Below are 14,070 nucleotides of genomic sequence, written 5' to 3'. Positions count from 1 at the left end.
TTTCCTGGCTCTAGTCCCAGCCTGGTACCCTTCATCCTGGAAGTCTTATCTGCCGAGCGAATCATGTGTCCGTCTTGGGAATAACACTGACAATTCTGATACAGTAGCTCCTCTAGGGCATCATACATGACTGCAAGATTGTGCACAAAGGTGACACTACAGAGACGATTTGCTAAACCAACAAATATGCATCTCTCTGAGGAGCTTCGTTTTGGATCAGTCGAGGCATCTGTAAAGTGTTTGTGAAGTGCTGGGTACTGTTGCCATACAGTTTTTTGATGGGTCTATAACTAGAGACTATCCATTAGTGCCAAGAATCCTCCTTATATTCAGACACTGTAATGCAAGTTCTTGACAGCATGAAGTTAGCATGATAAAGACTGTAGACCTTGCATCCCCAATACATAATTCAAGGCAGTGGTTCATACAGTGCCAAATAAGCACATTGGGAAACAGTTGAACAGTTGCAACATCTGATTTACTTCCAAGCATGACAGAGGCACCATCTGAAGCAAAACAAACAAAATGTTGTTTCAGAACAGCTTCTGTGAAACCATGGATGCAAAAAAATTCCCTCTGCACTGGTAGCTGCAAATTCCACTAAATCTAAAAAGAATCTTAGTGGCTCTTCATTTTCATCTAAGTTTGGTTTACTGTAGATGATCAATACAGATTTCTTACTGATAATTGTGGATTCATCTATCAGAATGGAAAATTTTGTTCCACTCTCAAGGACCCTTGCCACCACTGTCTCTCATTTCACAACCTATGTGCTGACAAATTTTTGTCAGAGTGTAAAGTCCTTCCCATGTCTATTCCATTTAGGACCTGCAGGTCAATATCAGTCAGCAGATCAGGTCTTCCTGATTTGACAATTTTGTTAAATGTGCATAAAATTGTCAGTGGTAAGGAAATGATCCTTAATCATCTCAGGGGTTAACATTTCTAAGGTTTTGTCTGCTGAGCTGTGATAATCTGATGTGCTGTGTCTGTGTATTTTTTATGCAGAGACTGCTGCTGTGCATTCTTAGTTCACCTTGAAGGTATCACTTTTACTTTGGCCCATTCCTCAGTGCAGGGCCGGCCCAAATGGAATTTTATTTAGGGGCACTTTGGTGCTGCCAATATAATTGACTATTGTCAATGTTTGATTATTCATACTATAAATCTAACACACCCATTATCAATTTTATTAGTTGTAGCTGTGTTGCTTACATCATACCAATGTCTGCCTGGCATGTTTTTACCCTTCTACGGTTTTTAATTGTAACAGTAGCAAACCCACAAGAGTCATCAGGTGTCAGTTTGCACTTTAATATTCAAATATTGCAGTATATATTTAATATTACAGTACAAAATGGTGTATTTAAACCAGCAGACAATGTATGTTGTCATGTAATGGCAAACTAGTGACTCGATTTCCTAGAATGCACCATAACTACAAACATGGCCAACGATGACAATAACTCCCAAACTACACACAGACACATTCACTTCCCCAGAAATACACACACCTGTTCCCAATCAGACTCACAATCACACCGCACTTTAAAAGAGACTGATCCATCACGATGTATTTGCGAAGTAATCTGCTCAGTTGCTGTAGTCTCTGTAGATTACCAAGGTGTTCTACTGTGTTGTTTATTCTATTATTGATTCTGCTTTGCCCTTGACCTTGATTTCTGCCTTACCTGCTCTAGTCTGTTTGCCTGATCGGTTGACCCCTGCCTGTCTTTGTTAATGTTGTTGCCTTGTACTTTGAATTATATTCTCTTCAATAAAAGCTCTTAACTGCTCTTGCATCCATCCTTAACCTCATTACATGACAGATTACTTCACCTACACCATGGATGCAGTAGGAGAGCGAAAAGGGCGTCTGCTGTCCAGGCTCACTGGCCCAGCCCAGGGGGTGGGCGGAGTTCCTGATTACTAAGAAATCCATCGACCTTAGCAGCATAGCCCAGTTTGTAGAACTTTTAGTTGTTTGGATGTCCAGAGTTTAAACCCGACCTGGAAAAAATATTGTAGCTGACACTGTTAACACATTGTACTTACACTGGCCAGAATTTTGAGTTAGTAACTATTTCGACTTTTCCTATACTAACTTAACACTAATTTCCACAAGAGCATCTTGAACAGAAGTGTCACTTGCACCTAGTGGTGGCAGTGAAGTGTAGCAGATGATACTCCTTGTTCAATCATGACAGACTAGTGAATGAAGTAAAGATAATTGTTTATTGAACAAATGATGATGTGATTTGTCTTGACAAGGTCTCACACTGAGGAGATTTGCATGTATAAGTCAATGTCTAATATTTTAAAAAAGGAAGCAGCACAAACGAAACTTTTATTGGCACAAACGGAGCACAAACGATTGAGACTATTTGGGGTGAATTTGGAGCATGCAGGGGGGCTGAGTGACCTCAAAATGACCTATACATATTCTTTTAATATGTCCAAAACCGAAGCAGCACAAACGAATATTTTTATGGCACAAACCAGCACAAACGATTGGTGTTGGTGGGGGGCCAACTTCATGCAGGTTCAGTGACATGCATGTGTCCAGAACCTACTTCTGGTGCAGATGCCTTTACCTTCTGACAAATGGAGCAGCCAAGACATTTGTTTTGGCAAATAAGCCATGGATACAAGTTTTGTTTTGTCTCTCAACATTTGTGCTGTCCAGCACTCTGGGAAATATCAACGTCCCTCTCTCCTTGCTCGCTCTTGTCTTCACAACCTGAGCCTGGAGTCTTCAGAGTTGTCTAAACCTGCTGCTACATCTTTCCTTTCACTGAATTCTACAAAAGCATCAAAATTGGAAATACATTTTAATTTGTTTACTGTAGTGTACAGCAGTGAGGGGTAGATTATTGTTGAAATGTAATCTGGTACTGATTATACAAAAAAAAGTTTTAGGTCACTTATTGTAATGAAAATCATTCATTTTAATTACTATAACTGTATTAACAGATATAACTGTATTAAGTGTAATTACAAGTACTTGATTTTAGTAATGTGATGTCGTAATCTAAATTTCATGTAGTATATTACCACCCAACAGTGGTTTACAACTGTCAAATTTAAGTGTCTGAATTTCATATCAAGTCAACATCAGATTTAAGAATGATCACACCTTCTTCCCCTACTCTTGTTCCCTCAACTGCAGCATCTCCCATTTCATCCTGACCATGGCTTTCATCTGGGCAGGATAAAAGAGGAGAATCAAAATCTACATAGGCATTACTCATGTAATAATGTATATAACTGTAGTCTTGTATGATGAGCACCAGATTCATTCATTTTCTCTCTCTCTCTCTCTCTCTCTCTCTCTCTCTCTCTCTGTCACACATACACACTCTCCCTGTGTACCAAACAACTTTAACAATGCCTTCAAAGGGCACTTTGAAGGGCTTATAGTTTAATTATTATCATCATGCTCTAAAGTCATTCTAACCAGAAATGTGAATAAAAATAACTCCAAAAGTGAGTTCCAAATGACCCTTGTTTTTTCAGCACTCCAACGGTACAGTATGCATCATTTTTATTCTAAATAACTGGATAGAAACATCCAGACTCTCCATCAGAAGTGCCGCTTTTGAATCATTAATGGTGGCTTGAGTGCTGATGTCGAGCTATTAATGGCAGCTTGGGTAGTTTCTGTGCAGATTGCTTAAACAGTAGTGTAAGAAAATAGCTCTTTAGGGACTATTATTATTATTATTATTATTATTATTATTATTATTATTATTATTTTATAGAAAATAGCACTTTAGGGACTAAAAATGTGACTTTAAAAAGGCTAAAATGTGACTTTAAAAAAAACACCACCACACATTTACCCAACATATGCATGTGTGCATTACCACCTTGGTGATTGCATTCATTTTCAATAATTCACTGCAACCTTGACAACAATGCCTTACTGAATCAATGTACAATGTTCATTATTCTTTCTAATGCTGTGTCAGGGCAATGTCCTGAAACGCTAGTCATAGCAATATCTTACCTTCTGTTCTCTTCTTTTTAAAGAACATCAAAAGATGTCTTTGCATCGTTCTCTTAGCCATTTTTGAAGCGAGAGAAAACCTGCGTGACCTTGTGTGCAGCTCGTTGGAATATGGAGTTCTGATTGGTCAATCGCCGTTATTTATAGTTTGTAAATTATCTAATTATATAAGTTATAAAATTAAATTATAAATAATTCATTTGCATGATCATGATGACATCCTTCCATCTTCGGGAGATGATGGTGTAGCATCCGTTACCGGTGAATTTATTTGCACCTTCTCGAGTGACTGTACAAGCCAACCCGTGAGTGGCAGTCACGGTTGCAGTTGCCATAGACAAATTGAGTCGCACGCTGTGGCTGAAATTTCCACGCCTTCCTCCTGTCCCTCTTGTCAGCAAGGTGCTTAAACCTGTCCTTCTCTGCTTTCTGAGTGCCCCGTCTAACGACAAAATGTCAGGCTGTACGGTCTTCAGCGCTGGACTGCCACAAACTAGGGTTGATGCCACATAATCTCATGTCCTTCTTGCAGACATCTTTGAATCGCAGTCAGGGGTGTCCAGTTAGCCGTGAACCCCCAGCCAGCTCACCATACAGAAGATCATTGGGAATGCGACCTGGATCCATTCTTCTAAAGTGGCCAAGCCAACGGAGACGCTTCTCACAGAGGATGGCAAACATGCTGCTCGTGCTGGCGCATTCCAGAACTTCTGTATCGGGTACCCTGTCCTGCCACTGTACATGGAGGATGCGTCGCAGGCACCGCAGATGAAAGCTGTTGAGCTTCCTCTCATGCCTAGCATAGGTTGTCCAAGTCTCACTACCGTAGAGGAGTGTGCTTAAAACACAGGCCTGGTAGACACGCAGCTTGGTTTTCACAGTAAGGTTGGAGTTTTGCCACACCCTATGATTTAGTCTGCCCATTTTTTTTCAACAAGGGGGATGCATCCCCCCTCAACTTGAGCACTGGATGGAGCATTTATGTTGAGGCCATAATTAATGTAATGAAAACCTACCTGTGAAATATATATGATCCAAACTTGGGAGATGCAGAGTTTTTCCATGATATACTGCACATACTGTACAATGGTTCCCAACATCCTATTGACCTCATGGAACATAATACTAGGTGGGGATTTCAACCAGATTCTAGATGCAGTGTTAGATAGAACAACATATTCTAGTAATATACCAAAGGATAGACTTGCCACATTACAGCTCAAGGAAGATATTGGGTTACAGGACATGTGTAGATTGACAAATCACAAATTACAGTCTAGATAGATTAGGTAGAATAGATTTATAATATTAAAAAGTATGATGGGGTCAATTTTGCATTGCAGGTTAGGGGTATTAGCTCTAACAGATCACGCAACTGTGGAGTATTGTCTAACAACAAATCAAATCAATGAAATCAGGAAAAGCTCAAGGTCTAGATGAATTCCCAGTTGAATATTATAAGCATAGATGTACCGACTCTCATTCTAATAGGTCTACTCAGAGGCTGTACCATTAGGTCACGTTTTACATGGTACCTAATACCCTGAACAAAGCAGCAATATCGTGTACTTCTGTGTTTTTGTTGTGATTCATGTCCTGTCTCCACCCCTGTATTGTCATTGGTTGTTTCCCTCATGTTTCCTGATTTCTCACGCGTGTTTTGAGTTTCCCTTTTGATTAGTTTGTATATTTAAACCCCTATGTTTCTTTGTTGCGAAGTAATGTTCAGGGTTTTGCCACCTGATCTCGCCGAGGCATTTGTTCTGTTTATATATCCTGGTTTTTGATCTTGTTCTCTTGTTGTGTGTTTTGGCTATCCCTTGACATTGCTGTTTGTAGATCGGCTGACCTCTGTCTGTTTCCTTTTCCTGAGTTTTGATTCACGCTTGGATTGGTCTGCCTGACTATTTAAATAAACATCATATACTGCATTTGCATCGGTCTCTATGTGCAGTTTGTGACAGATTACTTTGCCGCTAACATGTCAGGATGACCATACCAGCGTTCAACTTGGTGCATTTCCCCAAATGGAATCCCCCTGGAACCCTTCGACGGCTTTGAGATTGAACCAAAAAGTTACCTGCTGCAATGGCTGAGCCCGCCAGTTGGTGGAGTTCCTGGTTGCCATAAGAAACAGGGGCCTAAGAAGCATGGCTGAGTTCATATGCCTCCTGAGAGAGGTGTTCAGAGTTTAACCCTGACCTTTAAAATTTTGGAGGGAGGGCCAGCCTGTCGGCCAAACTCACTAGACCATTCACATAACACTATGTGGAGAGGAATGCTGGAAATGAAGCAGAGGCCAGGAGCCCTCTCCCCCAGAGCTCCCTCCAGAGGCAGAGAGGGTGGCCTCCTCACCAAAGCTCCAGCCAGATACCAACAGGGAGGCCTCTCCTGCAGAGCTCCCTCCAGAGGCTGGCAGGGTGGCCTCCTCAGCCAAGCTCCAGCCAGAAGCCAACAGGGCAGCCTCCTCATGCTCGAGACCTATGGCATGGTCTCCCAAGACCTGCTCACACCTGAGGGTGCAGCGTCCCAGCTACTGTTCATGCCTGAGGCCTATGAGGCAGCCTTCCATGTCTTGCTCATTCTGCTCATCTAGCTGAGCCGTTTGTTCGCTGTTTATATATCCCCCTTTTTGTATCTCAGTCTGTTCTCTCATTGTGTGTTTTGGATATTGCCTGACCTCTGTCTGCTTCCTGATCCTGATTCACGTTTTTGATTTGTCTGCCTACCTCTTTATATAAACATCTTATACTGCATTTGCTACTATCTCTATGTGCAGTTTGTGACTGTTGTATCAAAATTTGCCTATTACCCAAAGACAATTAATATTTAACATATAAACAGATACTCACATACATTAACCAGTTGAAGGACGAAAGTAAGACACTGGGCCCATGAGTGAGGAGAGGCAAGGGTCCAAATTTATTGTTGCATGAGATCACACAGTTGAGATGTCCCAAGGATGATCCAAAAAACCAGCGCTGAAGCTCTTCTATTTATACAGTTTTCTTAGGGTCAGGATGACCCAGACATCAATATGTTTCGAGTTAGCTATCCCAGAACACCATTACGTACATCAATTGGCACTGTTGAGCGACCCTTATGCAGTTACGGCTCCAAAATATATTTTGTCTTGTTTCACTCTTTTAAAATAACTTGACCTTGTCTGTGTTGCTTCCTGACTGGATTTTCATCGAGAAAGGACACTTTCAAACACACCATCTCTAAATTATGAGTAAATTTTATGTTTGTTCTAAATTTTTTTTTGATGCTGCTTGCATGTACATTACCCTATAATAGTTTTTCATAAAACAGAATATGAAACAGATTAATTTCTGTTTTCTGCATACACACTAGGCCTCTGTGTGTGTGTGTATCTCTTAGTTGACCTTCTGCCTGCGTGCAGACGTACTCCACCTACGCTCTGAGGCCTGCCGCACTTATTCAAATACATGTATTGTTATCCCCCTGCGCCTTGCTTATGTGTGTTGTGTCTTAGGTGAACATCCGTTCATACAGTCCACCAGCCCAGTGAATTCTCAAGAAGATTACATATTACTCATACTAGGTCTCCCTCGTGTTTATTTCATGTATATTTTATATACAACATGACACAGGCCTATACGCTGTAGATTCTAAATGTAAACGTATACTTACCAAAGTGTTGTCTATGTGGCTTGAGAACATTGAGACATTGTTCATTCAGATCAGGTGGAATTTATAAAGGGAATATCATCCTTTGATAACTTAAGGTGATTTCTCCATCTTATATGGCTGAGTTGGGAGAAAGATAACCAAATTGCTGCCTTCTCCTAGACATTGAGAAGGCTTTTGATAGGGTGCAGTAGGGATTCCTGATACATGTTTTAGAAACGTATGGAATTGGGGATATATTGAGTGATATATGCATGGCTAAAAGCAGCATTAATAGACTGATTTCACCCTTTTTAAGCTAGGTAGGAGCAGACTCAAGAATATGTGGGGGTTGGTGCAGGAGGAAGAGAACACAAGTTGTTTCTGTATGCGGATGACATTTTGTGGCTGTCATCCTGACATGGCACCCCAAAGTATCACTGACTATGGGAACTTCACACTGGCCTTCAAGCAACTTGGATTTTGTGCCTCCCCACTCTTCCTCCAGACTCCGGGACCTTGATTTCCAAATGAAATGCAAAATTTACTTTAATCTGAAAAGAGGACTTTGGAACACTGAGCAAGTTCTTTTTCTCTTTAACCCAGGCAAGACGCTTCTGACATTGTCTCCGTTTCAGGAGTGGCTTTACTCTAGGAATGGGACACTGCGACATTTCTGCAATATATATATTCTTTATTCTAATATTTTGAGATACTGAATTTTTTATTTCCACGAGCTATAAGCAGTGATCATCAAGATTAAAACAAAAAAGGCTTGAAATATTTCACTTTATGTGTAATAAATTGAAGCTCCACTTTTTGAATTAAATTACAGACAAAAAAGAACTTGTCCACAATACTAAAATGTTTTGAGATGCACCTGTACGTACACACACACAGCCAGTGAAAACTAGAAGTGGTTAAATACAAAACAATTCCTATTATATTGTTTATCCCTTTACAGTGTTAAATTGTATTTAATGTCTAACAAAAAAAAATGTAACACATTTTAACAACAAAAAACCAACCAAACAAAAAAAACTTCTTTCTGTGTGTATTATATGATCTGATAATTTTGCCATATCACTCACCCCTCAAGCTTTCAATGAAAATGAATCAAAATTAGGGCAGAAACATGAGCATCATTTCTGTGACTCGCACCATGGCATAATTTGGTAACATCTGTGATTTGTCAGCTTATGGAGGATGTTGGTGGAGGCCATGGTTACATCCATTATGTTATGGGTCAACATGACTTCCAAAGTTTACATATACGCAAAAAACAGCTTAAAACAGTAAACTTTCTTTATGGCTTGTCAGAGACAACAAAAAAGATATTTGTGTTGTAATGTGAGCAGCCTATCAGTTAACACTATTTAGGGTAGTGGTAATGTAGCTAGACCCGTGAAGGGAGCTGTCTCTAAAGAATGACTGTTATTGGGGTTCCATCTTTCTCTCTACTGTGAGCACTTGTTAGGTCTCTTTTTGGAGATGCAACAAGGCTCTCTTTCAAGCCTGTGTATGTGAATGCATTGCTCTGTCACCTTAGATAAAGTGTACTGTTCTTGTGTGGTTCTTTTTAGAGTAGAAGTTAACACAATTTGCATATAAGTTCATGACCCTAAATGAGGAAAAGTCAAAGAATTTCAAAGAGAAAAAGAGAGATTAACCAGTATTTCAGACATCTCAAATGTGGAAATTGGAAATTAAACCAAGGCACTATTATGTACTCTGCTCATGCATGCATTTATTTGTTTTCATACATTTATTTATTAATTTTTTATTAGTAAGTGTTTTGTCCTCCATAGAAGATTGCACCTTCGTAATTATATATACCCAGTTCCCACATAGCCTGGTCCTTATGTCTCTCACTGGTAGTATGGAAGCTTTCTTGTATGAGGTATTATTTCATGTTTTCCAGCAGGTTTTTCAGTATTCTTCACTTGCTCTTTTACGTGATTGGTCACACCTGGAAAATAAATACTGATTATTCATAGTTTTATAACATATTTTCTGATTTACATATGGAAATATGTCTGTAATGGAAGTATTTCTGATGTCCTTTCTAATTAAATTAAAGTTACTTAGGCATAATAAAGACTCAATATTATTTTAGGACAGCACACATTCAGTAGAAAAGTCTGGATATATTGTGATTAGTTTATCTAAGATACTTAAGCTCAGAGTACTCATGAAATTATACATGATAAATACTGGCTCAATGTGATCTCTGCAGTTGAGAAATAAATACTATTCTATCAACTGCTTTATGAATCATTGAAACAGAGTGGCTACAAAATTAAATTAGTAGGCTACTATGTAAGACTTATTCAGACTCATTCATATTACGATTTAATTTTAAGTGATGATACAGGAAAGAAATATATTTCAAAGTAACTCGCATGTAAAAGAAATAATACGTCATAATGCAGGTTATGTATGTAACTACAGATATACCAGGGGCAGTGTTTAAACACCTGCAAACCTTCTTCTGAGATCTTACTAAAATATCATGGTATGACTCTCTCTATTTTACATACACACACACACACACACACACACACATACATACATACATATACATATATATATGTACACACACATACACTAATATATATATATATATATATATATATATATATATATATATATATATATATATATATACACACACACACACACATAGAAAAACATAAAATAATATTATTTACTACCTGGAAAAACCATTTAATGAAAGCTCCACTTGCAATTTTCGATCTTGAGCTGCATAAAGCAGCAGATCAGACTCCAAAACAGGTGGGTGAATTTGGGGAATAAATCTAGAAAACAGTGCAGGAGCTAGCTGAGCCCAGTCTGAAAGGAAAAGGAATTAAGCATTATAATTACTGATCAAACTTCAACCTTACAGAAACAATACATATACACATATATTGTAACATTTTATACTATATATAGTTCTGTGTTTCACTTTTGCACGTGTCAAAGTTATTGCATTTTAAAGTCTGGTTACTGCCAAAAGTGAAAAAAGAGAACATTGTATTTATAGATATCATTCCAATTCCACTGAAATCCCACACTCTTAATAAGAGTTCCTTGGGGTTCTATATAGAACCCTGGGATTCTGTCCTTGGCCTATAAAACCTTTTCCCAAAGAAAAATGGTTCTATATAGTATAGTATATAGAACTCTTGGAGAGCAAAGAACCTCTTATATTAAAAACAGTTTTATAATTCACAGAATGCCTAAGTTGAAATCAATGCCATTACTTTTTGGAATACCTTTTGGATTAATCAGAGCGTTATGAGGTCGTAAATAAAACATCTATTCAACATCAAAACAAGGTCGACTCTACAACACATAGCACTGACCTATTTGGTTGAAATCATAATGTTTGTCGTTTGTGTAAAATGAAGGCTTTAAGACCAAGCAGAAGCCTCTGCCAGCTGGTCGCTTCAGACTGCTTCAGACAGTGAACTGAATTAATGCGTGTGCAGCAATCCCACTGGCTAGTGCTCACCGTCTGCGTTTTGATTTCAGCAAAATCAACAGCCTACCTGAAATCTTCGCAAATTTATTAAAAATAAAAAACAAAAAAAGCACATTAACATAAGCATTCACAGCCTTTGCCATGACACTTAAAATTGAGCTCAGGTGCATCCTGTTTCCACTGATCATCCTTGAGATGTTTCTACAACTTGATTGGAGTCCACCTGTGGTGAATTCAGTTGATTGGACATGATTTGGAAAGGCACACACCTGTCTATATAAGGTCCCACAGTTAACAATGCATGTCAGAGCACAAACCAAGCCATGAAGTCCAAGGAATTGTCTGGAGACCTCTGAGACAGAATTGTATAGAGGCACAGATCTGGGGAAGGGTACAGAAACATTTCTGCAGGACTTATCCTAGAGCTGGCCGCCCGGCCAAACTGAGCGATCGGGGGAGAAGGGCCTTAGTCGGGGAGGTGACCAAAAACCGGATGGTCACTCTGACAGAGCTCTAGCGTGTCTCTGTGGAGAGAGGAGAACCTTCCAGAAGAACAACCATCTCTGCAGAACTCCATCAATCAGGCCTGAATGGTAGAGTGGCCAGATGGAAGCCACTCCACAGTAAAAGGCACATGACAGCCCACCTGGAGTTTGCCAAAAGGCACATGAAGGACTCTCAGACCAAAGATTGAACTCTTTGGCCTGAATGGCAAGCGTCATATCTGGAGGAAACCAAGCACCAGTCATCACCTGGCCAATACCATCCCAACAGTGAAAAATGGTGGTGGCAGCATCATGCTGTGGGGATGTTTTTCAGCGGGAGGAACTGGGAGACTAGTCAGGATCGAGGAAAAGATGAATGCAGCAATGTACAGAGACATCCTTGATGAAAACCTGCTCCAGAGCGCTCTGGACCTCGGACTGGGGCGAAGGTTCATCTTCCAACAGGGCAACGACCCTAAGCACACAGCCAAGATAACGAAGGAGTGGCTACAGGACAACTCTGTGAATGTCCTTGAGTGGCCCAGCCAGAGCCCAGACTTGAACCCGATTGAACATCTCTGGAGAGATCTGAAAATGGCTGTGCACCGACGCTCCCCATCCAACCTGATTATATATATATAAAAATGTGTGTTATATTTTATATATATATATATATATATATATATATATATATATATATATATATATATTTTACATAAAAATACACACACACAGTGCCATGAAAAAGTATTTGCCCCGTCCTGATTTCTTCTGCTTTTGGGTATAACTCATAGTAAATTGTTTCAGAAATGAAAACAAAATCTAACATAAAACAAAGGCAACCAGAGTAAACACAAAATACAGATTTTAAATGAATTTTATATATTGAAGCAAAAGAGTTATCCAATACCAAACTGGGCCTGTGTGAAAATGCATTTGCCCCCATAGTTACTAGTCCCTCAAATCTATGAAACTTTATTCATAATGTTGGTCAGCTGGACTAGGTGCAACCAGGATTGCAAACCCTGTTCAATCAAAAGAATAGTTGAAAGAAATCCCAGAAATTATGAGGAGAAAATTTGATTGAAATACATCAGTCTGGAATAGGTTACAAATTTATTTTATTTATTTATTTTTTCTTCATGTCAAATGATTTTCTTTTCACCTCTGTTTCTTTTCACATTTTCTGTAATTTGGCTCCAGATTGACCTTTCAGGTCAAATAAAATTATTTTTATTTTAACACCTACAGGTGAGTGGCATTCATCAATTTACGCACACAAGTGCTCGGCATTTCAAAAAACCCATGGAAATTTTTTGTTCGGGTTGGCTTACACATACATTTACACACAACTTTACTAAAGATAAATGAGGCCCATTGTTTCTGTCACAGAAGAGCAAAACTCCAAAAGGCAACTCCTCTAATCAAGCTTTTACTTCACAAAACTACTGAGTGAGGTGTCTCAGTCAAACACAGTTTAATGAATTTCCTGCTCAAAGATGCCCGATTCAACTAATCAGTTATTGATATGGTTAAGTAGGTAAGTAAGAGCAAGGAAAACCAAAAATAGCTGTTTTAAACAATATATTTGAGTATATTTCTCTTTGGTTAAATTGTATAAGAGGGAGGTTGCATACAGAGTAAGCTGCAATTAAACAGTCAATGTCATTTCTAAGCGAGAAGCCATTATTTGAAACATCATAACTATTTCCAAAAATTTACAAACATTCTCACCTGGTCGCAGAGCATAAAGGCCTTTTACCACACTTGCCATGGTTGATGGTTTAACTTGAAATGGAATGGCATCGGCTTTCTTAAGAAGAGCTAATGGAAAGTATTAAAACAAAGAACAAATACCAAACATCACTGACATACATGATGGAATTCTGAGTCCAAATTACTTCAATTAAATTTATGGAGTGGGGTGGCTATATTATATGCTAATTAAATCAACTGTATGTTAAAGCAGATAAGAAACATCTCTGGCCATCGCTGGTTCTTTAATAAAATTAAAGAACTTTGAAGTGTTTTCATGCTTGACTGGAATACTGTCTGTACCCAGGATGGATTCTGGGTGCATTTGGGGAAGGCATCATCATCATCATCATCATCATCATAGGTTTAGTTTCACACAGATAGTTTCAGTCAGATTAATACTCCAGTTCTCAATTTTGTAAAAATGGTGTTCAATTTTCACATTGTGATAAACAACAGTTATTGCTGGTGTGTGGCAGGGCTTTTTAGAAAAGAGACCAGTGAGGCACAGCCAACTGCTTAAAGACTGAATTTGGAAATATTTACCAAAGTGCCTATATTATTTATCAGTCTTGGTGGAATTTAATATTTTAGCAAATCAAATAATCAAATATCTAACTGCAACATCATGCTTTTTTATTAATTTACTTTTTGTTTAAAACTAAACTGTTTCCAGCAGACAGTGCAGCCTGTGTGAAAAT

At 38.8% G+C, this 14,070-nt stretch overlaps 1 protein-coding gene across 5 annotated transcripts in view; it reads right to left on the bottom strand.

Annotated features, from left to right (window-relative positions):
* Window positions 1-8,316: 8,316 nt before the first annotated feature.
* cacul1 (CDK2 associated cullin domain 1) overlaps window positions 8,317-14,070 on the bottom strand; it is a 44,501-nt gene continuing 38,747 nt past the window's right edge. The window contains exons 6-8 of one of the 5 annotated variants that reach the window (XM_053620707.1): window positions 13,349-13,438; window positions 10,357-10,495; window positions 8,317-9,611 (exon numbers count right to left, since the gene is read on the bottom strand). In XM_053620707.1, coding sequence (XP_053476682.1) covers window positions 9,572-9,611; window positions 10,357-10,495; window positions 13,349-13,438 — 269 coding nt within the window. In that variant the 3' untranslated portion in view covers window positions 8,317-9,571. Of the gene's footprint in view, window positions 9,612-10,356; window positions 11,204-13,348; window positions 13,439-14,070 lie in introns of those variants that run through there. The other 4 variants (XM_053620706.1, XM_053620705.1, XR_008385533.1 and 1 more) reach the window with 4 other exon arrangements.

This window comes from Ictalurus furcatus, chromosome 3 (assembly GCF_023375685.1).
Source record: "Ictalurus furcatus strain D&B chromosome 3, Billie_1.0, whole genome shotgun sequence".
Classification (NCBI taxonomy): domain Eukaryota; kingdom Metazoa; phylum Chordata; class Actinopteri; order Siluriformes; family Ictaluridae; genus Ictalurus; species Ictalurus furcatus.
Note: the sequence above shows the minus strand (reverse complement) of the source record. Positions and strands in the feature narration are given on the sequence as shown.